The sequence below is a fragment of the Ursus maritimus genome, unplaced genomic scaffold (genome assembly GCF_017311325.1).
Source record: "Ursus maritimus isolate PB19 unplaced genomic scaffold, ASM1731132v1 scaffold_18, whole genome shotgun sequence".
In the NCBI taxonomy this organism is placed as follows: domain Eukaryota; kingdom Metazoa; phylum Chordata; class Mammalia; order Carnivora; family Ursidae; genus Ursus; species Ursus maritimus.
In genome coordinates, this window is record NW_024424230.1 from 37,743,909 (window position 1) to 37,770,417 (window position 26,509).

Genomic DNA, 26,509 nt, shown 5'->3' on the forward strand with positions numbered 1-26,509 from the left:
CTCCCTCCCTTTCCTAACACCAGTGCATCCTCCCTTAGTCCATGCTGGCAGTTCACTGGAATGCTTAGCTCTTTAAGGCCTCATGTCTTAGGTAAATGATTTAGGGGTTATAACAATAAACCATTATATAGCTCTCTCTGTTAAAGGGTGCTTTCACGTAACACAGTTTATTTGCTTTCACACAATATGTATTATTTTATTTGACCCTTACAACTATGGGGTGAGCTGCATAGAGGAGGCAGGATTAACTTTCTCAGTGACTCACAAAGTTGAAGTCATTGGTTCAAGATCATAAGCGAGTAAGTGCAAGGACAGGACTTGTATACACGATAATGCTGATGATGACAATGTTTACATGTAATAAGAGTTAATACTTATTAGACAGTTCTGTGCTAAGTCTGCAGGAGCTTTCCATATATTACAGTAGACTCTGGGATTCATGTATTTGACATTCCCTACTTCCACTATTCTTGAGAAACCTCAGAGGTCCATGTCATTCTGATGAAACATGAATTTGGATCACTGACAGTATTCAGATGAGGAAATCAACCACATAAAAAGTGACAGCACCTTGCCGACTGCCCAGTATCTACGGTTCAGTTAGGTTGTTCTCTGCTCCTAACAGATGTGGCTGCTAGTTAAGGGTTTAAAGATGATACAATTTTTCTATTCTACTTGCACGCATTTTATGGGGGAAATTATATGCTGTCGTGGTATTTATGAATGAGTGACTTAAAAGATGTGGAAACTTTGTTTTAATTCCCTTGAGAATCAGACCTACTTCACCCAGAAGCAGCGGCCTCCAGGAAGATCAAGTGCCCCCAGGGTCCAGCGGCTAGTAAGTGAGGGGTCTGGCCCTTCTGACACTGAAGTCTGCTTCTCCTACTACGTTAAATTGCTTCTCCTCGTGGGCACGGGGTGACTGAGGGTCTATAATCAAGATATTATACACAATATCTACCTCATAATCCCCACTCCAGCAACCTATCACTTAAGAACAATCGAATACTTCCTTGAACTCTCAGATAATGGTTTAAACTGTACCTTCCCTCGGTAGCACCTGTCAAACAGATAATTAGCAGTATCCGTTTAATGCTATTCCTGCCGCACTGCAAGCTTCGGTCCTCACTCATATCCACATCCCCAGACTGCAACACGACCACGCAGGCTTATACAGAGACCAAGTTAATTTGGGGAGATGTGTTCAGTCACTCTATCTTAGGAACGTTTATGGAATAATAAGGAAGGTTATGGGATCTGGAGTCCGATGAGCCAAGAAAGAGCCCCTACTCACTAGCTGTCTGATCTCAGATACTTAACCTCCCTGGATCTCCGTTTCCTCATTTATGAAAATGCTGTGAGGACAAAATGAGATAATGAATGTAGAGCACTTATTATTCCAACACGCCAAGTGACTGCCTAGAGCAGAATGTGCTAATAAACATTAGTTAACACTGTTGGCTTGGGGGCAGGGACCCCTCTGAGCACATCCTAGAAAATGAGGAGAGCTATTTAAAAAAAAAAAAAATGATGGGCATTAGATGTTGTCCCTGAGATTTCCTGTGTAAAACGCATTGGCGCTTGTACAAATAAGGCTGGCCTCCCACTGCCATCCCTCATCGCTTGGCCACCGCAAACTTCTACGGGCTCACAGGTAAACCTGCACACGCTGGGCCTGATTTCATCATCCGAGAGTCTTTCTGTGTTTAACAAGAAGGCCTGACAACATGGCACTCTTTCAGACACTGCTGTGTTACCCGGAAAGATAAGCACACTACAGGGACAAATCGTCCTGTGTACTTGTGTTACAATTCAAGGAAAAATACAGACTATCAACAGTAACAACTTGTGTCCAACCATATACACTTAAAGACAAACTTTCAAGCAACTATAATCGAGTATCATTGAATGTCCATCCAAAAGAAGAAAAAAAAATCTGTCCGTACAACTATTTTAATTGTTCAGCCTCATAAAACTCAGCACAGCTGAGAGCAGAAAAATGGCTCTGTGAGGCCCTGGAACAGTTCAGAGTGATCATTACCTGAGTTTGTAGATAAAATTCTATACAACTGAGAGGTGACTTCTAATTTCCTGTGGGATTTTGGCAACTTTGTTCTACCTCATTAAGTTTCTAATCTTTTGAAACAGTTGCCATTATGTATAACACAGAAAGAAAACAAAGTGAGAGAAACCCAGAATTTCTACAATGTTCTAAAAAGGGTAAAAGAAAAATATTAATAACTGCTTAAATGATGATATATATGAAGCCTGTTTTAAAAAGTAAAACATCTCTTTAATGAAAAAAATACTTCTCCCACAGAAATCTGCAGGCAGTGCACTCTATTTAAAACCCACTAATTATTAAAAAGCTTTTTCTGTGCATTGAGTAAAAATTCTGCTTTCCTACGACTTCTACTGTGTAGTCCTACTTCTTGCCTTTGAATGTGACAATTATTTAATATTAAATTACAAGCACTTTCCTAACATGAAAGCTTAAAGTGATTGTGTTATATGAATTTACAAAATGGGGTCCAATCATTTATTCATATGATATATTGCCACCTGTTTGAATATACTATTAAGGGCCCAGTTTTCTTTTATCTCTAGGCTAATGGATCCTCAGTTTCTTCCATCAATCCTCACATAAAATAGTTTGCAGACACTGTCTCACAAAACACCCTTTGAACATTCTTGAGTTTGCCAACGTCACTTGTAAAATACATGCTTTAAGAATTACACTAATTGAAAGAAAATAGCTAAATATCATTAAAAATACTCTAAACGTGGTTTGAGTGAAACATAATATAGTGAAACTATCACTTCCCTTTCTCTAACTCATATAATTATATTAATGCAACCTAATATGACAGTCACTCTCTCTTAGCAGTCCTCATACCGTCAACCAACTAAAACTTCCAGAACTTTCAACATTTGTTTCTCAAATCACATGCATAGTTCTGTGGTGTATATTTCCAAACTTGCTGGATGCAAATGTATATCTGCTTAATGCACTACTGTTAGTTTCAATCCATTTTTACGGGCTCTGAAATCTTATTATTCCCAAATATCTTTTTATTCCAGGTACCAGCTAAACTTTGTGGTATCCGCAAATTTGAAAACTACCTTATCTCAGTCAAATTTCATCTTTTTAGGTGAAGGTTGTTTGTTCTACCTTATAAAGTTCTTTTGGACTCATCATTCTCTTGTTCAACTGTCCAGTTTCCCTTTTTATTTTGTGATATCCGCACATTTGATGAGTGTGACTTTGATGTATTCCTTCAAGTTACTCAGGACAGAGCTGAACAAAGCAATGGAAAACAAAGCCACACCGTGTGGCTGCTGCTGGAATCTTCTTTCAGACGGATCCTGATTAGCCAATCAATATACTTGGCTATAGATGTTCAATCTTCTAAAAATTCATTTAATTATACTTCAAATGACTGGCTGAAATTTAGCTCCAACAGGAGCATCCTCCTGATGTGTAAGTCTAATAATCCCATCAAAAATAAATTAATTTAGTCTGACATGAATTAACTTAGAGAATCCATAATGCCTTCCAGGGATCACTACTTCCATTTTTAAATGCTTACAGTCATCTGTTTAATAATACACTCAAGAATTTCATTGAGAACTGAGATAAAGCTCAGTAATCTGTGATTCCAAACACTTTTTTATATCTCTTTTTATAATAATAACAATAGCAAACACACAGCAGTGACTCTGCATCTGGCATTATTCTAACATGTATATAAACTCACTTAATCCTCATAGCAACCCCCTTATCATGTAGGGACTATTATCACCCTCATTTTATGACAGGATGAGGTAACTAAGGTGCAAAGGGGTTTATTTAATTCTCCCAAAGTCACACAGCTACAAAGTAGTAAAGCCAAGATCTGCACCCCAGTAGTTCAATTCTTAGACAATCACTCCCTTGTCTCTGTGATATTCCCCGTGATTATCAGCAGCGCTGCTCACCATACTGCGGAGTCTTTCAGGGGCTTGTCATCAAACTCACATTTCATCATTTCACATCCCATTTAAAATACAGTGGATATAACGTCTCTGTGACTTTATCACCTTCTTTAAAAAAATCTGCACTACTTTATTTTTTTTCTGTACTGTTTTAAAGGAGAAAAATATAATGAAATATTTCAAAACTGAGAAATCATGCCCAGTAATGAAGGTGCTACCACTCTGATCTGGAATATCATACTAATTTCACGGCAGCTAAAACGCAGACGCAAACAGTCAGTTCGCTCCAGTTAGCTGAATGAAGGAAATAGTAGCTTGTCAGAGCTGATAAAGGTTTTCCTATTTCTATCTCAAGACCCCTGATGTGGGACTCGATCCCAGGACCCCAGGATCATGACCTGAGCCGAAGGCAGACGCTTAACCAACTGAGCCACCCAGGCGCCCCAAGGTTTTCCTATTTCTAAACTAACAGAATTGTCTCCTATGGAAATTCACATAGTGGCTCTGGGTGGTTATGAACAAGATCTTCAGTGAGAGTTTCACAAAAAAGCAAGCATAGGACTGTTATAAATTTTGTCATAGAACCTCTCATAAAAATTTAAACATAAAATGGGGTGCCTGGGTAGCACAGTCGTTAAACATCTGCCTTCGGCTCAGGGCGTGATCCTGGCATTCCAGGATCGAGTCCCACACCGGGCTCCTCCGCTGGGAGCCTGCGTCTTCCTCTCCCACTCCCCTGCTGTGTTCCCTCTCTCGCTGGCTGTCTCTCTGTCACATAAATAAATAAAATCTTTAAAAAAAAATTTAAACATAAAAACTGAGAATCAGTAGGTAAAATAATCCAAGTAGATAGTCTCCCCAAGGTCCAATATAATCAAATTAGGATTATATACTCTAACAACTTGAAGTTTATTTATATTTTATTATTATCGATATAACAACTCTAAAAACCAGGCTTGCAGATGGCAAAATATAATATTTTGAATATTATAATATAATATTATGAAACTAAGTACCTGTCTACATGGAGACCTATGGACAAAGCATTCTCCTCAATATAACATTCTGAAGCAGCAATCGCTTGAGACCCCAAATTTCCATATGTTGGGAATTCTTACAAGGTGCTTGTATTAATAATAGAAGGTAGTACGTACATAATGCTAGAAAGCATTCTGTAATAGAAACACACTAGGTAATTTTGCAAGAACTTGGAATAATGTTAACGTATTTAATTCTTACAACCACCTGTCAAGGTAGGTATTAATGTTGTAGAGAGGAGGACTGAGACACAGATACATTAATTCACTTCTACTAGGCTATCCTTAAGTAAGAAGCCAATCTGGGATCCAAACCCATGCCCTCAGACTCCAAGTGTTTCACCATCACAATATACTGTCTCGTAGTAAATGGTGCCAACTTACTTGGAGGGTGATTCAGCAGTACTATGAAAATGTAAAAAGTAGGTGGTCCTATCTGTTCACCTTTAGGAATTTTTCTTACAGAAATCTACAGCCCATCCTGCAGTTTCAATGAAGCATTATTTGAATTTGTTTAAAAAAGATAATCTAAGAGGGAGATAGTTAAATGAAGACATACATATCATAAAATAAATGAAGACACACATATCATAAAATAATACATTGCCATTGCAGAGAAAATACAGATAGAGAAAGATGTCCATGAGAAGGTGATGAGTAAAAATAAGCAGGCTGAAGAACAGTATGTATAGAGAAAGCATGTATTCAAATGTATGTGTTGTCCATACACATACATGCCCCCCACACACATTCACACCATATAAAAATACTCTGGCAGTGGGGTGCCTGGGTGGCACAGCGGTTAAGTGTCTGCCTTCGGCTCAGGGCGTGATCCCAGCGTTATGGGATCGAGCCCCATATCGGGCTCCTCCCTGTGAGCCTGCTTCTTCCTCTCCCACTCCCCCTGCTGTGTTCCCTCTCTAGCTGGCTGTCTCTATCCTGTCGAATAAATAAATAAAATCTTTAAAAAAAAAAAACAAACTCTGGCAGTTAACAATTGTTACCCTGGAGGGGGACAGAAAAGCAAAAGTTCAAGGAGGAAATGTCATACTTTTTTTTTATATTTGCATATTTAGAAGCAGCAACAGAAACAGTTATATACCTTACACTGTAAAGCACAGTGGAGAAAATAGAACATAGGTATATTGACTTTTTTCCAAAGCAAGTATTACTCATCATTCAATCTGAGTCAGGAAAATTCTTCAGTGTTATTCTCACAGACTCGTCTGAAATGACACAGCATCCAGATGTAGCTGCCAGAAGGAATTAGTTGCAAAATATATCTTGAGATAATTGTAGAAAATGACTTTGTTATATGGAATTATTTGATTCTGACCACTTAAACGGTGAAGAATGACAAAGACAATGATGCTTGCTTTGTCACAGTTAATAGTCACACTGTTCTCCTGACTATAGTTAGACAACATCACCTCCTCAATAATTCATTGATTTAACAAATATTTACCAAGCACACACATACACCAAAATGAAATACAATAAAACATGTCATCACCATCTCTAGAGACACTTATCCCCTGGTTTACTACAGTTAGGGAGGGGAGGTGGCAAACCGCTAATTTACTTAGAAATGGATTTAAAATAAAAGGAAGGAGACCAGGCCATATGCCTTTGTTCATATTCATTCAAAATGATAATTCAGTCTACACAGAAGCGAGCCTTGCCTACCCCATTTCTGAGGGTGGTGGTATAATTCAGATTCTATGCAAGTAGTGATAATCATCAAGGTTTTTTGTTTTTTGGGGGTTTTTTTGGTCATTGCTTTATTTATTGTCCCGTGTACACAACTCCTTTTCTCTTCTTCTGAAAAATACCCTTTCCTGTTCTGATTTGAACAGGAGCTACCATATTCCTGTAGGTACTTAAGAGTTATCTACTAATGATGGGGTGGTGGGATGGCAGGGGTTGGGTACATAACGAGGGCCAATCATCGATCTTCCCCAGGACACCCTGGCCTAAATCTCAAGAAAATAAAGCTCTGGTGCTTTCTGATAATAACACCACGTGATGAGAGCCTGAGATTTGCTGGAAGCCAAGTTTCTAGCCAGGTGGAAGAAGCCAGGTCCAGAAAATAAGGCTTCTGTATGGAGAGAAATAGAGATGAGGGAATCCTGGACACATTCACTCCTTCTTTGCAGGCGCTGCTAAGGACCCCGGTTCACCTACACTGCTTTAGGTTTATACAAGTCGTCCAATAAATTCAACTTCTCACTAAATTGGTTAAATTTCGATTTTAGTCACTGTCCATGACCAAACATTCATGACCAATGTGTGCATTATACTAATTAGTAAGCCCTTAGTTGGTTCTTTTCACAGGATATTTTTTTTTAAGTACAGAAGACATGTTTCTAAGCCTCATGCAATGTTTTATTCCTTTAGAAGATAAATAAGAGAGTAGCTACTGCTACCACTTACTTCATCACTGGCAACCCAAATTCTTAATGAAATTAAACTTGGGAATGCAGAGTGTTAGCCCTTTGTCAAACAGGCACTTTGATCCATCCAGACGCACAGTTTGAAAATTTTTAAAACTATATAAAATTGGGAACTCACCAGGCAAGGCTATAAATAATTCTAGCAGTAAGAGGTCTTTACCTGGAACACAACTTTGATGAGCAACAGCTAAAAGAATTTCTGGATCCCAGGCTTCAGAAAGAGGGCCAACATATTTAAAAATATGAAGCAAGTACCTTAATATTTTTGTGAGATGTCCTAGAGGCCTTCTGAAGGCCAAAAGGCTTATGTGATAGGTCTGTCCCTGTGTCTAATTGGAGTCATAATGTAAGAATCTAGCGTAACTGTTTACACTAAAAATCAAGTCAAAGATCTCCCACCACATTTACCAAACTCAAGGAATTAAGATACAATTTAAGTATCTGTGTATCGATTTATGCTAAATACATTCTTGGGGCAATTACTTTTTTATTCTACTGATGTACTACCCACCTTAATATTAGCCAAATTTTCCAACCCTCTACATCCTACCCCCTTTTCTGTCCTGTGTCTTAAACTATGTAGTGGAATAAAGGCCATATTTATCGAGGCACAAAGCAAACAGAACTGGTTTCAATCAGTCGATATTTGTTGATACGAAATATGGGCTGAGTCTCTTAAAGGAGGCAATGGAGCATTAAAACTTACCTTTGCCAACAAAAGATCCTTTATGAAATCAGATAGTCCCTATTGCTTTCTAGCCTTCCTCAGTCCTGATTCTACCACTTGAGTTCTGCATACGACCAGGCTGGGAGCTCATTATACTATCATACCACATTTAGATGTCAGGATGAAGAAAAATGATTAGCTCTGATGTGATCAAAATATCTATTCCTTCAAAAGAAATACAAATAAGACTTACCTATTAAGCAACTCTAAATTAGTGGTTACATAAAGTCTTACTTAGAGTTTTCCCAGAGGTTGCCATTCAGCCTTATTAAATTATGCCTGAAGATAAATTAGGCCAGATGTTTTTCTCCTAGATTCACTCAACGACAGGCAGTAGGCCCACAAGGAATCCAATCCGCCCTGTGGAAGCTATCTGTAGGAAAAGCTCTGAGCGTTCTGTTAACCACTCTGACGTTCAGGTTTTAAGAGATAACTATGTCTTCCATCAGGTATAAAGAACATATAGGAGAAAAAACACTGGAATACTCTGTAGGTATCCTGCTGCAAAGGGGAAATACACACGAAACACACTATCTCCATATTACTGGAAATTAAAACAGGAAAATCAAAGTCTGTTTTGTGACCCTAGCAACTCAGAGGTGGCCTTGCCTATGATAATTATAATTAATATGCCCCATATAAAGACCAAAAAAAATTTTGAAGGAATTCACTGTGAAAATCGACGTCCCCTGAAGATAAATTATGTCATAATGAACAATATAATTTAACATGTACCGGATTGTGTATTAACAACTCCATCCTTATTTGAGCAACAGATTGGTGGGAAATTGGTAGGAAATCTGGTTTTGAGTTTTTAGAGCATGGAACAGACAGGGCTACACACCGGCGAGCTGAAGGGCTGGACAAACATTGTTCATCTGGTTTTAAGATACATATGGTCAACACATTCCTTGTGGTGTGAAAGTCTGCAGGCTTTCAAGACAAGTTTTCTTCCCTTTTTTTCCCCTTTTGCTCCATGAAGGGGTAAGACTCAATGGGGAGTCTGTCAGCTGTCAGGAGTTTCTGTATGCTCTATCTAGAGGAGAGTGGACACTGGTGGGAAACAGCCCGAGGGTGACTGAGTCCTCAATGGAAGGGAAATGGAGACAGGAATCTCTGAGACAGACTGGGAAACCTAATCCCTTAGTGGGGGTGCTCCCTCTACCCGCATTCCCCTAGGCCAAAAGAGAGCGAAAAAGAGAAAGAAAGAGGTGTTATTACAGTGTCTGCTTTCCTCTTCTCAATGGTGTGGAAATCTGGTCATACCTTTTCAATGAAGCACAATTTGTCTGGACTTGGGAACTTGAACTCACTGAAAATGTCCAGGTGCCCTTTTTCTATCTCTTCAACTATCTTGGAATTCAATTCCCTATGAACCATAATCGTTCTACTCCTTCTGGTGAGAAAGCTCTCCTCCTCAGTAGACAGAATGAAAAGCAAGTATTTGAAAAAGCCACAATATAAACAGAATTATCTTAAGATGGAATATAAAAGAATTTTCCTAGCGATGAAAATTCCCTATTGTTTACGGGATTGAAAATATCAAAGAATAAATAGGAAAGAGGCTGATTTTACAGAGCAATTTACTGTAACGGAGAAGAAACAAAGGGACCTAACCTTATTTGCCTCCCTTGCCTCTTAAGCATGTAATTATGCATTTAGTGTCTCATAAACAAAGGTAGAAGGCGCCCTAGCACAAAAACACCTGTTTTGCTATAAGGGCTGCATCTGACAGGATGGGCAGGGATAGAAAATAGTAAAAACAAAAACAAAAACAAAAAAACACCCCCCAAACCCTGAAACCTCAGTGGCTTAAAACAAATGCTTATTTCTCACTCACATCTCTACGTCCACAGGTCTAGAAGCAGGATGACTGAAATTCCATCTTGTCACCAGCTTCTGTGATCAACACAACTGAGAAAGAAACAAGGAGCATCAAACGCTGGCTAGAGGGAACAAGACAACTCATAGGGTTAATGTCTAACTTCAAGGGGCGAAGAAGTACAGCCCCACCATTTGTCCCTAAGGAGGGAAAATGAAAGAACTGTGCACCAGCCTACTGACTAACAAAATATCCAGTCAACCATTCGTTAAAGACAGAGAAAGATTTTTTTAAATAACTCAGAAGACAATCTTTTTTTTTCCCTGTAGACTCTATCCAAAACAATTAAAGATATATGAACACACAGGAAAAAGATTGTAACAAAACGCTAAAGTTTATTAAAGTCCTACTGTTTGTTTCTTCATCATCCATTTTTCTGGATGACACCTTTCATGTGCTTAGAGCTGCTTTTTTCCCTGAAGCTGCCTCCCACTATTACCTAGCGCCAAGAGAATGAGACAAAATGTCATGAAAAGATGGAGCGGGAAGACTGGACTAATTAAGAAAAAAAACTCATTCTTATCTGCAGCTTTTAACAATGGAAAAAAAAATGTTTAACTTTCATGCATCTTGCATTTTCTACTATGAAGCTGAGCTCAGTAAATAGTGAATTCTGGGGGGAAAAGGGGAGGGAGTCATTAGAAGATTTTTAAAAATGCAGTATCTATATTTGTTCATTGCCCCCCCCCACCCCGGCTGACATTCTTTCTTATTTAGCTACTGTAAGTTGGCTTGTGAAGATAGCATTAGTCAAAGTGACAAGATAGACATATAAAAACTAGAGAAAGGATGAGAACATCCTTGTGTATGTTCAAGAGTGTCTTTTTTTCTCTCATTCCCTCATCAAAGATCCCGGTGGGTTAAAAGTGCTCTTCTCTTTACACACAGTAGCATCTCTGCCGAGAACAGATCACACATAAACATCAACTCTCAGGACCACGCACCTTCACCCAAACTCAGAAAGTATGGTCAAACTTTCATAAGACTGGGGAGAGGGGGAACAGAGGCAAAGGAGAAGAAGAACTTTCGTGAAGCACTATCTTTGTTTCATTTAATCGCTAGGTGAAGAGAAATACCATTAGATGAATAAACAAGAAGTGACAGCAATAAGATTGTCCATACATTTCTGTAATGAAATAAGGAGTCGTTATGCTGATCTTAACTCCATAGTCAGAGGAATAAATTAAGATCTACACTACAGAAATATTTGCTCCCTTCTGCTAAGCTCAGATCCTCTAAGGGTCATGGTCAACCCCGTAAAGAAAACTTGGCATTTAGTTGGTGAATAAAAATATTTACTTGTATTCAGAAAGTACCTGGCAGATGCATCCAGAATTATATAAATTTTGTAAATTCAGATCCTAAATTGTATTAAGCTCTGTCGTGAATGTTATATATAGACTATTCATATAGAACTCTAAACCGGTCTGTGAGCGAGAACAGAACAGAACCTGCCCATTGTAACTTTTAGCCTCTAAATCAGGAAAGTAAATTTCAGAGGAAACAGACCAAAGAAATCTTTAGAGCCTTTGCAATAGCCGCCTTGGCCTTAACATTTTTTAATGTAAAATGAATATCATAAAAATAATATCAGAATGAATGAAGAAATATCCACATTAACATGAGCAAGGCCTAGAGCCCAGAAGCTGGACGGACATGGACTGGAATCATTGTTCCACTACTTACTAGCACAGCAAGTTAATTCACCCTCTGTCTAGTAAAGGCAAGGGCACTTATAATTTGTTTTCCCAACGTACTCTCCGTCTGCTTTTTACTGGTGCTTTTGTATAATTTCCCTCTGCTCCATGTGATCCTTGTGTGGCAATCAATCACGTTATCGGATCCCGGCATTGCTTGAGGGATGAGTACATCAGCCAAGTAGGGGAGAGTGAAGACTTCCCTGGGATTAGCATTAAAATAATAACTAATCATAATCATAATCATAATAGAAAAAGATTGATTCTTTTTATACTGGTGTGCTAAGCTTAGAGGATGCAGGTCTGGGGTACCAGTGACCACCTTCTCTTGCCCAAAACTCTGCTTGAACCCTGCCTGAAGGCAAGCAAAAAAAAAAAAAAAAAAAAAAAAAAAAAAAAAAAGCAAAATAGAGGGAAAGCAAGTACCTTGATGGCATTCTCTAAATCTTGACATCTACTTAGAACTGAAGTCTATCCTTGGATTTCTCAATTATGGGAGCCTTTTTACTTAAACCAGTTTGAGTTAAATTTATTTCACTTTCAACTGACAGAAAGTCAACTAAAGACATTCTAAATCTAGATTTCTTCACTTAAAAAAATGTGGATGGGGCACCTGGTTGGCTCAGTCATTTAAAAGCTGTTGCCTTCAGCTCAGGTCATGACCTCAGGATCCTGGAATCAAGCCCCGCTTTGGGTTCCCTGCTCAGCAGAGAGTCTGCTTCTCCCTCTCTCCCTGCTGCTCTCCCTGCTTGTGCATGCCCATGCGTGCGTGCACTCTCTCTCTCTCTCTCAAATAATAATCTTTAAAAAAAACGTGGATAATATTACAACGTGTCTTCTAGGTTTGCTCTCAAGATTGAACAATATAACACATATAACAAGTTAATGCAGTGTCAGGAATATAAGTACCCAATAAGTATCAGTTCTTATTAGCCATTATTATTAATTAGTGTTCCCTTAGTAATAGTGATATTTTATGATAATTGACATAAGAAAACTATTCCGTCGTTATATAAGATTCTTATACTCTATGGCAATTGACAGCAAGCTTATAAATATTTTACTTATATGTAAAAAGGAGATTATTTACTCTGCAAACATTTCCAATCTGCATTGTAGTCAATGTACTAGATAATTCTCTTGCTCTGGAAGTCATGGTAAGCCTTTATAAATCATCATTGTGCCTTATTAAAATCAAATACAGAAGAAGATTACTTTTAGGCTATTGAATTCCTACTACGCTACACAACTTTAAATTTACAGTGAAGTATATCTTGGGTCCTAAGAAGTTTTTCAGGTTTTTGTTTTGTTTTTAAGTTAATTTCCCAAAGGTCGAGATCCATATCTTATTACATTCTCAAAGCACCTAACATATTAATGGCAGGAACTGAATATTTTCCAGTGCCATTAAGCATGATGACTATCAAATTATTATCCCAAAGTAATAAAAGGTGCTAGTGAGCTGAAAGTAGACACAGGCTTTCAAAATCCATCAGTTGTCCAGTTGATTCTTGAGAAATTTGATCCCTTCTCTAGATTGTACAGTGACAATTCAGCATGGCACAGAAATAAATCAAGGAGACATAAGGTTTATAGTTCTACAAATACGTTGAAAACTTTTAGACTTGGCTCTAACAGCTCCCCTGAAAAACCCTCTTTGACTCCTTGACTTGATTCAACTATAATCAGCTACAACTGAAAATGAGGTAGGGCATTAGGCACTCAGGAAACCATTATGAACAAGAAAGTAAACAACTAATTATTATTATATTGTCACAACTACATAGTGCTTTGAGAACATATAAAAGCTTCTCAAGGGAGACTGAAATCTGAAGAAAGCATAGGAATTTGCCAGATAAAAAGAAGGGGGAGAGGGAGGATGTTACGAAGAGAAGAAACAACGTGTACAAAGTTAAGGCAAAGTATGGGAAAGTATGATAAATTCAGAGATCTCACACAACTTTTATATGACTGGGGAAGAGAATCAAGCGATGAAACTGGAGAAGTACAAATAAGATAAACCTAAAAGATTTTGAAACAAGTGGACTACACTTTTAGAATAAGGCAAAGCTAATAAGGGTTTTTGAAAAAGTGGCATTTTGTATATTCCCCATTAGCAACTCCAGTTTCACTCTCTGCCCTCCCCCACACAGCTCTGTGACCCAGTAGACTGATATCTATAAATTTTCTCAACAGAGACCCCCCCCCAACACCCCACCCCCCACCGCATCCTCCAGCTTCTGGATGGGTTCGGCCAACAGGAAGCCAAGAGAATATGGGTGAATAAAAGGGAGAAGTCAGTGTACTGATGTGATGGGCCCCCTTCCCTGCAGGGGTTAGGGCCAGCAGTGGCTCTATCCCACTGCCTATGGTCACAGGTTGTGTCAGGCATCCTTCTCCCATAAGCACAGACCACGTCATTGCAGTAACCATTCCCTACTCTTCTTGGCCTCTCAAGTCTAACGGGAGTGACAGTTTTCTTGCTGTTACAACCCTGATTTGCCTCACTAACCCTTGTTCTTTTCTTTTACTGGTGTCCTAACTTTGCTTAATCACCCCTTTAAGAGACTGCCATCTGTTTCCTACAGAAACTAAGTCAGCCTCAAGGGGTACCATAAACCAGTTTCACCTTTAAAGACATGGTTATGGATGCAATAAGAATAATTCTGAGTGAAGACAAGTCTGTAGTCAGTGAAATCAAGTTACAAGGTTGTTGCAGTAACTTAAAGAGAAAAGGAAAACCAGCAGACATGAACATTAACTGGCATCTTCTAATGTCAGACACTGTACTAAGTACATCACACACATTACCTTATTTAAATATTCTAACCACTCTTTTATGTTATTCCCTGTTAATACACAATGAACTAAAATTGAGAAATGTTATATAATTTGCCCAAGGTCAAATGCATAGTAAAGTGGCAGAATTGAGACTCAAACATTATCTGCCTGACTTTTAGGCCCGTCATTACTCTATATTCTTTTCCTAACCTATATACTGCCTGTGTCAAAGTAAATTACAGTGGAAATGGATATAAGTGTAGGATATAAGGATAATGATTTGAAGATTTGAAGAAAAGGAGATAAAACTAGTGGAACTCAGTGATTACTGGATAAAAAGGGAAAAATACAAAAAGACATTAATGATGACAAAAAGGTTTCTGGCTTGAACAACTGTGAAGACAGTGGTGGCTTTCACTGAGAGATGAAAGAGAGGAAGAGCAGACTTGCTGGGAGCAGGAGGTGGGGAAGAAATGAGGCATTTGGTTTTAATCTTGTTGACTTTATCAGTGCTATGAAAATGCAGATAGAGAGATTTCCAGTACAGTACTGAAGAAGCCATATACAACTTTTCATCAGTGCCTAACAACTAAGGTATAAATACAGGCCCTAGAGTCTGACAGACAATTAGATGCATCTGCCTGTAAATTTCAATCTTGAACCTGGGATGCAAAGACAAAGCCGATGGTGATACACTCATACGATACATTGGCAGCAAGGGCAGTATCCTACGTCAACACTAAGTCACAGTGGGGACAATTAGTGGTGCCCACAGCAGTATCCCAACTATTCTCGTAGCATGACTGTGTGTGTGTGTGTCTGCTGCCCAGCCTCTTCTGATCCTTGCCTATTTTTCCAGCCTGGTTTTTGGATCCTTCCTGATGATTTTATGAACTACTTTATGGACTCCAAAAAATCCTTTTCTACTTAAGTTATCAAGACATGCTTTCTGTTGCTTGCAACCCACAATCCTGACTGACGAAGCTAACACATTCACTGCTGTATCTTGTTCAGTATCTGGCGGTGGGGGCGGGGAGGGGGGTGGATACTTTCTGCATTGTTCTTAAATTATTTTCAAGCCATAAGCTGAGGGCACCTGGGTGGCTCGGACATTAAGTGTTTGCCTTCGGCTCAGGTAATGATCCCAGGGTCCTGGGATCAAGCCCTGCGTTGGGCTCCCTGCTCAACAGGGAACCTGCTTCCTCCTCTACCTCTCCCTCTGCCTGCTGCTCCCCCTACTTGTGCTTGCTCTTTGTCAAATAAATAAATAAAGTCTTCAAAAAACAAACAAACAAACCCATAAGCTGCATATGCTAAACTACTATATCTTGAGGGAACTCTTAGAAGATTCCAAAGAATTCATGGTCTGGTGTGGATACAACGCCAAAAATAAGTTCTACACTACAACATGACTAAAACTGAAGCCATAAAGAAAGCAACAATTAAGTATACTCAAAAATACACACACATACACACACACATAACACCAAGCAGAATCAAGACAAATCTACCCATCAACATTTAAGACAGAGTATTAAAACTGCAGAATTTCAAGGGTAAAGAGAACACGTAACAACTCTCAGATACAAAAGCATATTACCTCTTAAAAAGTAATAAACTCACCTCAGACACAGAGTCACAACCACTGATACAAGAACATAAGGAAAAAACATTTCCAAAATATTAAGAGTAAAAAATTGTCAATTAAAACTTTTATAACTAGCTAAATTATCAAAGGTAAGAACAACATTGTATCTTTTGATTTTTCCCTATCAAGTTTCTCCACTTTTTTTTTTTTTTAAATGGAAGATGTGGTGAGCTTTGTGAAGATATCTCTTTTTGAATTACAATCTACATATTTGGGGGATAATCTTCCTAAAAGCTTCTCTTGGCCACTTTTGTACACCCAATCTAGACTGTGGTCAGATTAAATTTATGAGGACAGGAAGGATTTAGGGAAAAGGTATGGATACCAGTCAGGGCATATGGCTGTTTGCTCACAGTTCTTTTTTAATTCTTAGAACTTCGTATGAGTCTATAATTCTTTCAAAATATCAAAGTTTAATAAAAAAAGATTTAAGGGGTAGGCAAAACAAAAACACTTTAGATATATGAAGACTGTTCATGAACCCAGAACCCTCTTATTAAAAACAAAACAAAACAAAACTGTTAATGGAGGTAATTTACAAAGAAGGGGGAGTATGATACAAGAAACAGAGTTGAACAGAGAAGGTGATAAAATGTTGATAAGTGTAACTACCTACTAATAAATTTAACTATCTTCATTGTGTTTTAAAAGAATATAAAATAAATCTGTAGAGGCTGAAGAAATTGGAACTCTGGTGTGATGTATAATGGACAAAAAATGCAAAATCTGCATAGCATTAGGAAAACCAACCATCACATACCACTTAAAAAAGTGTTGCCAATATTGAAAAGGGCTTCCCATGACCTGCTGGACTTTAACTTGAAGATAATCACAAGAGTTTTTAAGCAGAGAAAAGATTCAGTAAGATCAGATCTACTCTAGAAAGAGAAATACAGCTTCTGTAAGATTTTAAAAAGGAGATTAGAGACAAAATTAGTTGGAAGGTCGGAACTTTGTAAAATATAGTGAATGAAAAGAGGAGGAGCTAAATGTAAGCTATATTTAGGAAAGAATTTACCACTCTTCGCACATACCAGGTGTTTAGGTAAACATAGGTAAGCACGCCCACACAGACAAGAATGCTATCACATTTCTCTTTTTGTACCCAATGTACAACACTTTTGTTGGAGCTATCCAATAAATGTTTAACTGAACTGGATACATGTCATTTGAAATAACCCAGAGTACACTGAGATACACAAAAGAATTGTTAATATAAGTCTGATAGGGAAAATATCAAGGCTGGAGAATGGCCACTGAGGCAGGCAAGAAGATCAAAGGACAGGAGGAAAATGAGAATAAAATAGAGGGGCTAGGCAGCACTCTGAAATACACTGACACTAAAAGGGAAACTGAGAGATGCAGACCCTCAAACAAGCAGGAAAGAGCAAGGATAGTGATGGAAAGGGAACAAGAATAAAGTTTGATGCGAAATGTTTTAATTTAATTTCTTGGACTGCTTTAAGAGAGACAAGAAATTAAACAAAGGATTTAGGAAAAACAACTTCTGGATACAAGAATTGAAGACAATATATTTTAAAAGAAGGAGATTTTCTTATAAATACTTTTTAAAATAAGAGTTTCTGTTGTGCGTGCATGATCGGGGGAAGGGAGGATGGAGGGGGTGATGTTGTGATTTATAATGATATGTATTTGGTCTTTGTCCTTTTTCTGGCATAGAGCTCCCAAAACCTTGGAATTTCCAAAGTGCTGAGAATGATACAGTGTCTTTCGTTATGTTAACAAGATGACTTCTGGAAAGTACCTAAGCATGGGGGCTGGTTGACAATGGAGCCAACCATGTGATTAGAAGGTTTGAACTTTCAGTCCTACTCCCTGACCTTGGGGGAGGAAGAGGGGCTGGAGGTTGAATCAAGTGCTAATGGCTAATGATTTGATCAATCATGACAATGTAATGAAGCCTCCATGAAAACCCAAAGAGACAGAATTCAGATCACTTCTGGGTTGGTGAACACATGGAGACTTTGGGAGAGTGGCTTACCTGGAGAGGCATGGAAGCTCCATGCCCTAACCCCATATCTTGCCCTATGCAATTCTTTCATCTGGCTGTTCCTGAGTTATATCCTTTATAATAAACTAGTGATCTAGTAATCTAGTAAGTAGTAGATTTCTCAGAGTTCTGTGAACTGTGTAGCAAATCAACTGAACCTGAGGAAGAGATCTTGGGAGCTCTGATTTACACCCAGTCAGAAATACAGGTAACAACTTGGACTTGCAACTGGCCTCTGAAGTCCCTGGCAAGGTCATTGGAACTTCCAATCTATAGCCGGTAGGTCAATCAGAAGCATAAGTAATAACCAACTAGACTTGCTATTGGCTTCTGAAGAGGGTGGGGGGCAACTATTGTAGGATTGAAGCCTTAACCTGTTGAATCTGATGGTGTCTCTGGGTAGATAGTGGCAGAAGTGAGTTGAATACCTGGATAACCTGCTGGTGTTGCCTGTTGTATGTGTGGGGACCTCCCCCACACTGAAATTGAGTCTCAGAACACTAAAAGAGCATCATACAGAGTCCTGATGGTCCAAACAGCAACTCAGTTCTTCAGTCAACAAGGTTTTGATACATGTACAAATTATATATGCATTTATTTTTGACATTAAAAAAAAAAAAAACTAAGAATAACCAACAGCTTCCTTATATCATGTTTTCTCTATAACTGATCTGGAAAATACGCCCAAAGATCCTCTCTCAATTTCTAACTCCTTGAAATTATTAAAATAGGTTCTAATACCTTATAGTTAATGAAATCTGAGAAATGCCATCCGTCTTCTGAATAAGGTGAAGAGAGTCCATCCTATTCCATCCTTTAAGTCATAAATAATATACTCGGAAACTAACAACTGCATAACTGAAGAACACAACACTTGCCAAAAAACAGCAATTTTGGAATTATTTTAAACATCATTATGTAGTTTTTCATGGACTAATTTATGCTAAATTTATGCAAAATAAGTCCATGGTAAATAACTATTGTAAAATAAATTCTACATCTACACACTTAGAAAAAAAAAAAAATCTTACAATTTCTAAGTGTGTCCACTAAGTATAGATTGTGCTGCCTTACAGGATTCCTCAGGTTCTAAAAGTTCCACCAAAGGCTAAGGTCTTGGATGGCATTTAAGTTATACATCTCAGCTATGAAAGCCAATGTTCTGACAAGCCCTTTGGCTCTAACCCCAGGGCCTGAATTTGCCTTAAAACACATAAGAATGTGTCAGAGGGCTATATGTCAATCAACCAGGAGAAGTGCCTATTCCCAATTTAATGTTGTCAGTTGCTGACATTAAAACCAGCAACAGTTAATTGTTCCCACTTCAAGTGGGAATATTGAGGGGACAGGAGAGGTAGATGTCTAAGTTCAGGCTGATAAAGCTGTTAATTGCTACCCTTTTATGTAGATTTGTTTAATAATGAAAACAATGTGGCTAATCATATAATGTTTCTATTTGTTCCCCAAGGGCTCTTCAGGGAAAGTTTCAATTCGGGCTAGATTTCCACAGCTACCAACTGTGCAGGGACAAAAGCAGAACAATCAAGGCACTCAGTGCTGGCAAATAGCTGAAAGCACTTCTATACAGATGCCCCTCCTCCCAGCCCTATCAGGAAGGAGCCAGGATCTGCTCTTGACAACCATTGCAGGAGGGGTGAGGGGCGGATTCTAAATTCTAAATTAATAATAATAAATTAAAAATAATAATAATGTTATGCAGACTTTTGATGAAAAAGAGAAAGAGAAATAAAAACCAGGCCACCTGAAAAGCAGGAAATAAGTCTGCTATACCTCCATGCAACGAAGCAGTTACATTCACATCAGTGAAAACGCGTGTGTTCGTCTTTTAAAAATCAGAAAGATACGACACAGATTTAAAACAAACAAACAAACAAAAAACCCTGTGCCAGCTTTGCTCCTTACAGACAGGGTGATGATATTGGACATATCATTAAACCACACATTTGGCGACTGAGTTACTGAAATAACCCTAGCTACCTATTTATCTCAAGAGAGTATTTTACGTAACAGAGTGCCCTGTGTATGTTTTCTACAAATGTAACGTATATTACTCACTGATGTTAACTTTGCCTCATTTGGCAAAGGCTATGGCACAGAATAAAGTTGCGTTATTTAAAAGGTTTCTAATATCAATTTTGTTTTCGGATTCTATTACCCAATCACGGAAGCATTCAGACACATCCCCAGGGCACTGGTGCCCCCTCTCTCTATAAGAGATAGTCATTTTGTTTTGTGTGTTTTTTAAAAAATCCTATTTCTATTACCACCTACCCCACCAGCCCCATGCTACAATTTACAAGGCCCAACTTTCTTGAAATGACTTGCAAATCACTCCCCAATCAGGCCATGATGTAATTTTCAACTTTATTGCTGTGCCAACCCCCCCTCAAGTCTTTGGGTATTTCTAGACTTGTCTGCTCATGGCCTCTTGAACCCATCCTCTTGCCTGACAGGACACCTTTGCTCATGCAGGGCTCTCTTCTTAGAATGTTCTCTTCTCATGACCGGTTCAATCTTACTCATATTTCAAGGACAAACCAAGTCTCACCTAATCCATTAAGCCTTCTGCAATCTCCACGTACCACACAGTTTCTCCCTTCTGTAAATCCATAAACTAGCACCTGCTTGATCATTCATGTGACACTTGCAGATGGTGTCTGCTCAGTCTTCCTCCAGTTCTCCTTGTCTCCTCTACTGAACCCAACACTGCTTGAGGATGTATCTTTGTATCCATCCCAGCACTTGAGCTGTACATGCAGGAACCCTCAGAATGGTTAGTACCAAACTTCACATTCCAGTGCATTTCAGTGAAGGCTGAAACTATTATATTATTAAATATTAAATTTCATTACTTTATAAGTTGACTTCTCTGTGGTGAAATTACTTTACAGGTACAACTCTACAAGTCTAAAAGCCAGAACACGCCAAGAGTCCATTTCTGACATCCAAGGAATCATCTGCTACCAAAGACTTTCTCAAAGAAAAGAAAAACTTAAGAAAGGATCAACTCTTAAAATTCCTTTTCATGTCAGCAGCAAATAAAAAATTAACAACCTAAACACTAGGCCTAAGTTCACATTTTTCATTTATTTCAAACACGTTTCTCCCAACTTGAAACTCAAAGAGGAAGAGAGATTGCTAAACTCTTTTCCATCTTTCAAATTGCAATGAAAATTTAGGTTCCCCGTCTGAAAGAACAGATGATGAGATACAGACAGAAAGAGATGATGTTACGTGTAGATCACAGAAAACGGCTGAATCAAACCAACTGAAATGTAAGTGACTGAAAATAAAACTCCATTTGCCATCTACGTTAGCCAGGCTCACAAGCCAATAAGCACTGTCACAATTACGCCCATGTGCACCTCTGGGGCTTACCCCAAATCACAAGGCAAAATGTTCTCAACTGTCGAGGCCTGGTCATAACCTGAAATCCAAGCACAGTGAGAAAATGCCAAAAGCAGTACCAGTGCTCTTATCCTCCATCCCCATGTTCATCATTCCTGAAAAATTATATGTATTTCTAAAATACAAAGACAAAAGACAAGGCAACTAGTAAATTAACAATTATGAATTGTTTTCTATTTTAACCAACTACCAGTACCATTCGGCTTTATTTCATAGGAACCCTAAGAGTTTATTTAGCATATAATGCATTATGCAAAAGAATCTTCTCTGTGCAAAAGATTCACACAGATTTCCTTTAATTCATAACCCCCCATTTAATTTTTAATAGAATATGATTTACAGAATTTCAATTTACTTAAAACCTTCAGTAACTCTCTGCTATGGCATAAAGAAGTATGTCTGTTTTCTCCCAACAATAAGGCAAATTTGCCATTAATATTTTTTTCCCAAAGGTCACCTTGAACTACCAAACAAAACAAAACAAAAAAACCCACAAAAAAACCTACTAATAGTCATTATCTTTGTGAATGTACCTAAACTACAAGCAAATAAATCAGCCATGTTACCAAACACAAAGCTATTGAAGATTGTTAAGATTTATTTTCAGGTGCCAGTGAGACTAAACAAAGATTGTAGGGAATGAAACAAACAGAAGAAACTCAGGGAACAAATTAATACACTGAATCATTATCTTACCAGCAGCATTCCCTACAGAACAAAGTGATGAAACTATCAAAAAGCACTTCTCAAAGCAACAACATTTTTGCATGTCAGGGAAAAAAAAAGAATTAACCTAGAATAAATATATAAATAACAGTATGTTCTGTGTTAAGCCAGTAACAAAGAAACCCCTTAGTGCAGTAAAACAAAGTCCTGTCAAATCCCCCCCCTTTTTTTTACAAAGAAGCCTGAAGATCCTTTCACAATGGTTTAAACTGTATTTATAGTAACAGAGTGAAGACTTGAGATAAAAGTCAAAAGGATTAAAGTCAAAGCCCCAGCTCGACATGAGTTATGATTTTGATTTTTATTCTTATTGTGGTCTACAAATATTAAGACAGAAGACACTTCCATGTGATTGTGGGATCCTCTGAGACTCTATAACCTTAGAAGAGCAGATAAAACAGATGAAAATGCATCTGGTTTGGGAGCAGCCTCCATATTAAATGGCAATGCACAAAGTAACAACCACAACTGCAGAAGGTTGAGGGGGAGTGGAGGAAGCTGGAGGCTGAAATTTCTCCAACTGATGCAGGGCAGAAAGACAAAAAAAAAAAAAAAAGAAGTGGTATTACTGTTTTAAAATGGCAGCCTGTTAATAATCAGGACATTCCTGAAAACACAGAAAAATTATACTACCATTCCTTCTTTCCTAAGCTAAGCAAGCTCACCGCATACAAACATGACATACTTCTATGAGAAAATTGGTAGGGCTTGATAACTGCATCTCTATCTAAAGCAAAATCCCTGGAGTTGCCACTCAGAGTTTGCAGATTTATAGACCATATACTTTTCTCACAAAGGAAGCAAGCACAAATTCTGTTGTCGACTGGAAGTTCTTAGTCTACAAAGAACTGTTCTTCTTCCATCCATATTTTTCTTAAAAATGTATGCAAAGCTACATTTAAACATAAGCTTTTGGTCACAGTTCAAAAAATGTATTTTGCATTTCCTCTCCCCTGATACCCTCTCTTCCAAGATAATCTCACTCACACACACACTCCAGGAGGAGATATATATGATATACCGTATGATTGGAAGGTTATTCTTAATGTTAATTTGGATATTCTCTTTAGTTCATATATTGCAAGAACCACATGCATATTTTCTGTCCATCCATAGTCTTTACTTTTAAAATCAGACACCTAGTTTAACATTTGATGGAGAAAGGCTGAAAGTCCTTAACAGCAACAATCACAGCAAGATCATCAGGGGCAGTGTGAAATATGTAATGATAGTATTTATAGCACAGAAATGCCCCCCCAAAACAGCATTCCTTTTTAACTGAGTGTAAATTAATACTACAATTATAACAGTAAAAATTTTTCATTCAAGTTTGTAAAAGAGTTTAAGTCTATATGTATTCATGTAATCATAAAGAAAACATGAAAATCACTATTGCTCAAATGGATCCTTTTCTCTTTTATTCACAAAGTAAGAATGATCGTAAGTCACAATTACAAATCACAAATTTCTGAGAAAGATATTTCCAGTACAATTACTTGCTATTTTGTTCAGTATTTTATTTCAACTGTCACATTTTGAATACATACACATTTGTACAACTACCAGGGGAAACATAACTTGAACCAAATTGAAAAATTACCATAACTACTAGTTCAATATGTCTGGTTAAAATAGAGACATCTGGTCTATCATTAATTCTTTTGTGTTGATGACTCCTAGTGTGTCTTTTCCCATCAATGAACTTTGTAAGAGGAAAAGGCAACTTTTAACAAAAAGCTGTGACTCAAAAATCTATTTCAGGATTTATCAATAGAGATCCATTATGATTAGATCAAATAAAGCACACTATTTTCAAGAATAGTAACAAATACTGGTTGAATACAAATGGTTAGCTGTAAATTCCATCAGAATAATGTTATTTATTAAATAATTCTCTGCAGGCAGATATAGGTAATTCATGAATCATTATTTTAAAATATTTATAAGAAAACTCACTCACTTGTTTAAAACACATACACTGAAGCTCTGTAACACTTGATTGCCACTCCAAGGAACCTGAATAGTGCATTTTCAGAAGCCTTGCACACCCCCACACAATTCTGAATTAATGGCTGAGCAAACAATAAGTAATGTACTATGCTCTAGCAAAAATTCAGTGATAACATCAATCTGGCATCTACTTAACACTTACTGCTTACTTTTCACATATTCCTCACAGATAAGTTTCCTCTTCCAGATGCAGTTCATTAGAGAATGACTATCACCTGCCCATTCATCCACAGACAGTGAGTGATTTAGCAATTAACACAACCACAGATAAGAAGAGAAATCATAATATACACTACTACAAATTAAGAGATGAAGTAAAGGGGCCTAGCCACTTCAGCTTCCAATAACTAGACCGCAATTAAAAGGGACTTCTGTCACTTCTTCATAGGGCAATAGGGTCAATAATTTAAAACCCTTTGCTCCAATCCAGAAGCATACCGGCAAGGCCCTTCAACCAAACTCAGATAATTACTTTTGACAAATGTTCTCCTTGAGCATGATGTAGTTACTCAAAAGCTTTTTAAAAAAAAAAAAAACCCACAGTTACAGTAAAACAATCTTTACAAAGTCAACCCAATAACATGTTCTGTGGTCTTCCACCCCCCACCCCGCCCTCTACTGCATGCAGTCTGCTTTCTTTTGGCCAATTATAAAAGACAGTAAGTTGCTAAATAAATATTTAATTTAGGCAGCCGAAATCCTGAAAGGCTGAGCTTCAAATGTAATGCCTTGCATTCCCGTTGAGGCACACTGTACAGAAATATCCTTTTGAAAAATCCGTTTACAGCTGTCCTTTAAAAGAAGAAAAAGAAGGGGAAAAAAACCCCACACATACACATGCATCAAACCAAAGACGCCGACGCCCCTCTGCCAACCAGCATTTTCTATAGAGACATTCTTTCGATGATTAAAACGTAAGCTCCGAAAGGTTAAAGAAAAGCAGCCAAGTAACACCGCCCAGAAAGCCAGCATTAAAACACACCTAGCTGTACACTCTTAATAACCACCCACTACAAATGACACTGACCCAACTTCACCAAACACACACACGCCCCGACACACACACTCAAAAATTGCACACACGTGCACAGAATGTACACACAAACATCGAGCAGAACACAATACCTACAAAACACAAACGAACTTGATCCACACAAAACATGCACGTATCAGTGTGCATACATAATGCACACGACACGGCACACAGACACGCACGACCTAGCCCACATGCACACGCCCCACAAGTCCGTGTCGGACACACACCGTGCATGCACGTGTAAAATGTATGAACTCACAAACGCCGAACATACACACAGACCGTGCACAGGGAGTTATTGATGAAATTCCGGGAGGTGGAGGGGCCGGGAGGGAGTGGTAATTGCCACACAAAGGTCTCCGGAGCGGCAGAGAGGGAAGTCGAGCGGGGCCGAGCGCTTGGAAATTCACCCGTGGCGAAGGCACAGCCGAGCCCCGAGAGCGAAGTACCGGGAGAAGTGTCCCGGCCGGTCCCGGGCGCTGCGGGCGCGGGGCTCCCCGAGATAATCGCTGCGCCCCTCCGCGCGCGCACGCACACACACAGGGGCCCCTGGGCGAGCCCACTCCCGCAGAATAACAAAGAGCAGGAGCCCGGCGAGCGGGCGGCGTCTCGGGCTGGAAGTGGCCGTCTCCGCCGCCGCGGCCGGCGCGGGGCGAGCGGCGGGGCCGGCGGGACGCGCGGGCGGCGGGCGGGGGGCGGTACGTACCAGGCGGGCAGCCTCGGCCCAGGTGCGGTCCTTCTTCTTCCTCTTGTCTTTCATGTTTGCATCTCATTGATGGTTCTGATGATGACGTGGGGGATTCCACGGGGTGCTCGGGGTTCGGGCGCGGAGACAATGACCAGTGACCGGTGACTCCGCAATGCTCCGCGGGGGAGGCGGCGGCGGGGCGGTGGGAGGGATGGAGCAGGTGGGGTGGTGGGTAGGTGGGGCGCGCGGGCAGGGAGGCGGCGGGCGGGCCGGCGGGGGCTGGGGCGGCGGCGGCGGGGCCGGGGACAGGGGCGGGGGCGGCGCCGGCCGGGCTCACTCGTGCGGGGTTCGCGCTGCGCCGCCGCCGCGGCCGCCGCGGTGACAGCTCCGGGGATGCTCCGCTCGGCCC

At 39.2% G+C, this 26,509-nt stretch overlaps 1 protein-coding gene across 1 annotated transcript in view; it reads right to left on the reverse strand.

Moving 5' to 3' along the window:
• Positions 1-9,572, reverse strand: part of ASXL3 (ASXL transcriptional regulator 3) — a 157,068-nt gene extending 147,496 nt beyond the window's left edge. The window contains exon 1 of the mRNA XM_040632378.1: positions 9,459-9,572. Within this exon, the coding sequence (XP_040488312.1) occupies positions 9,459-9,572 (114 nt within the window). The remainder of the gene's footprint in view (positions 1-9,458) is intronic.
• Positions 9,573-26,509: the final 16,937 nt, after the last annotated feature.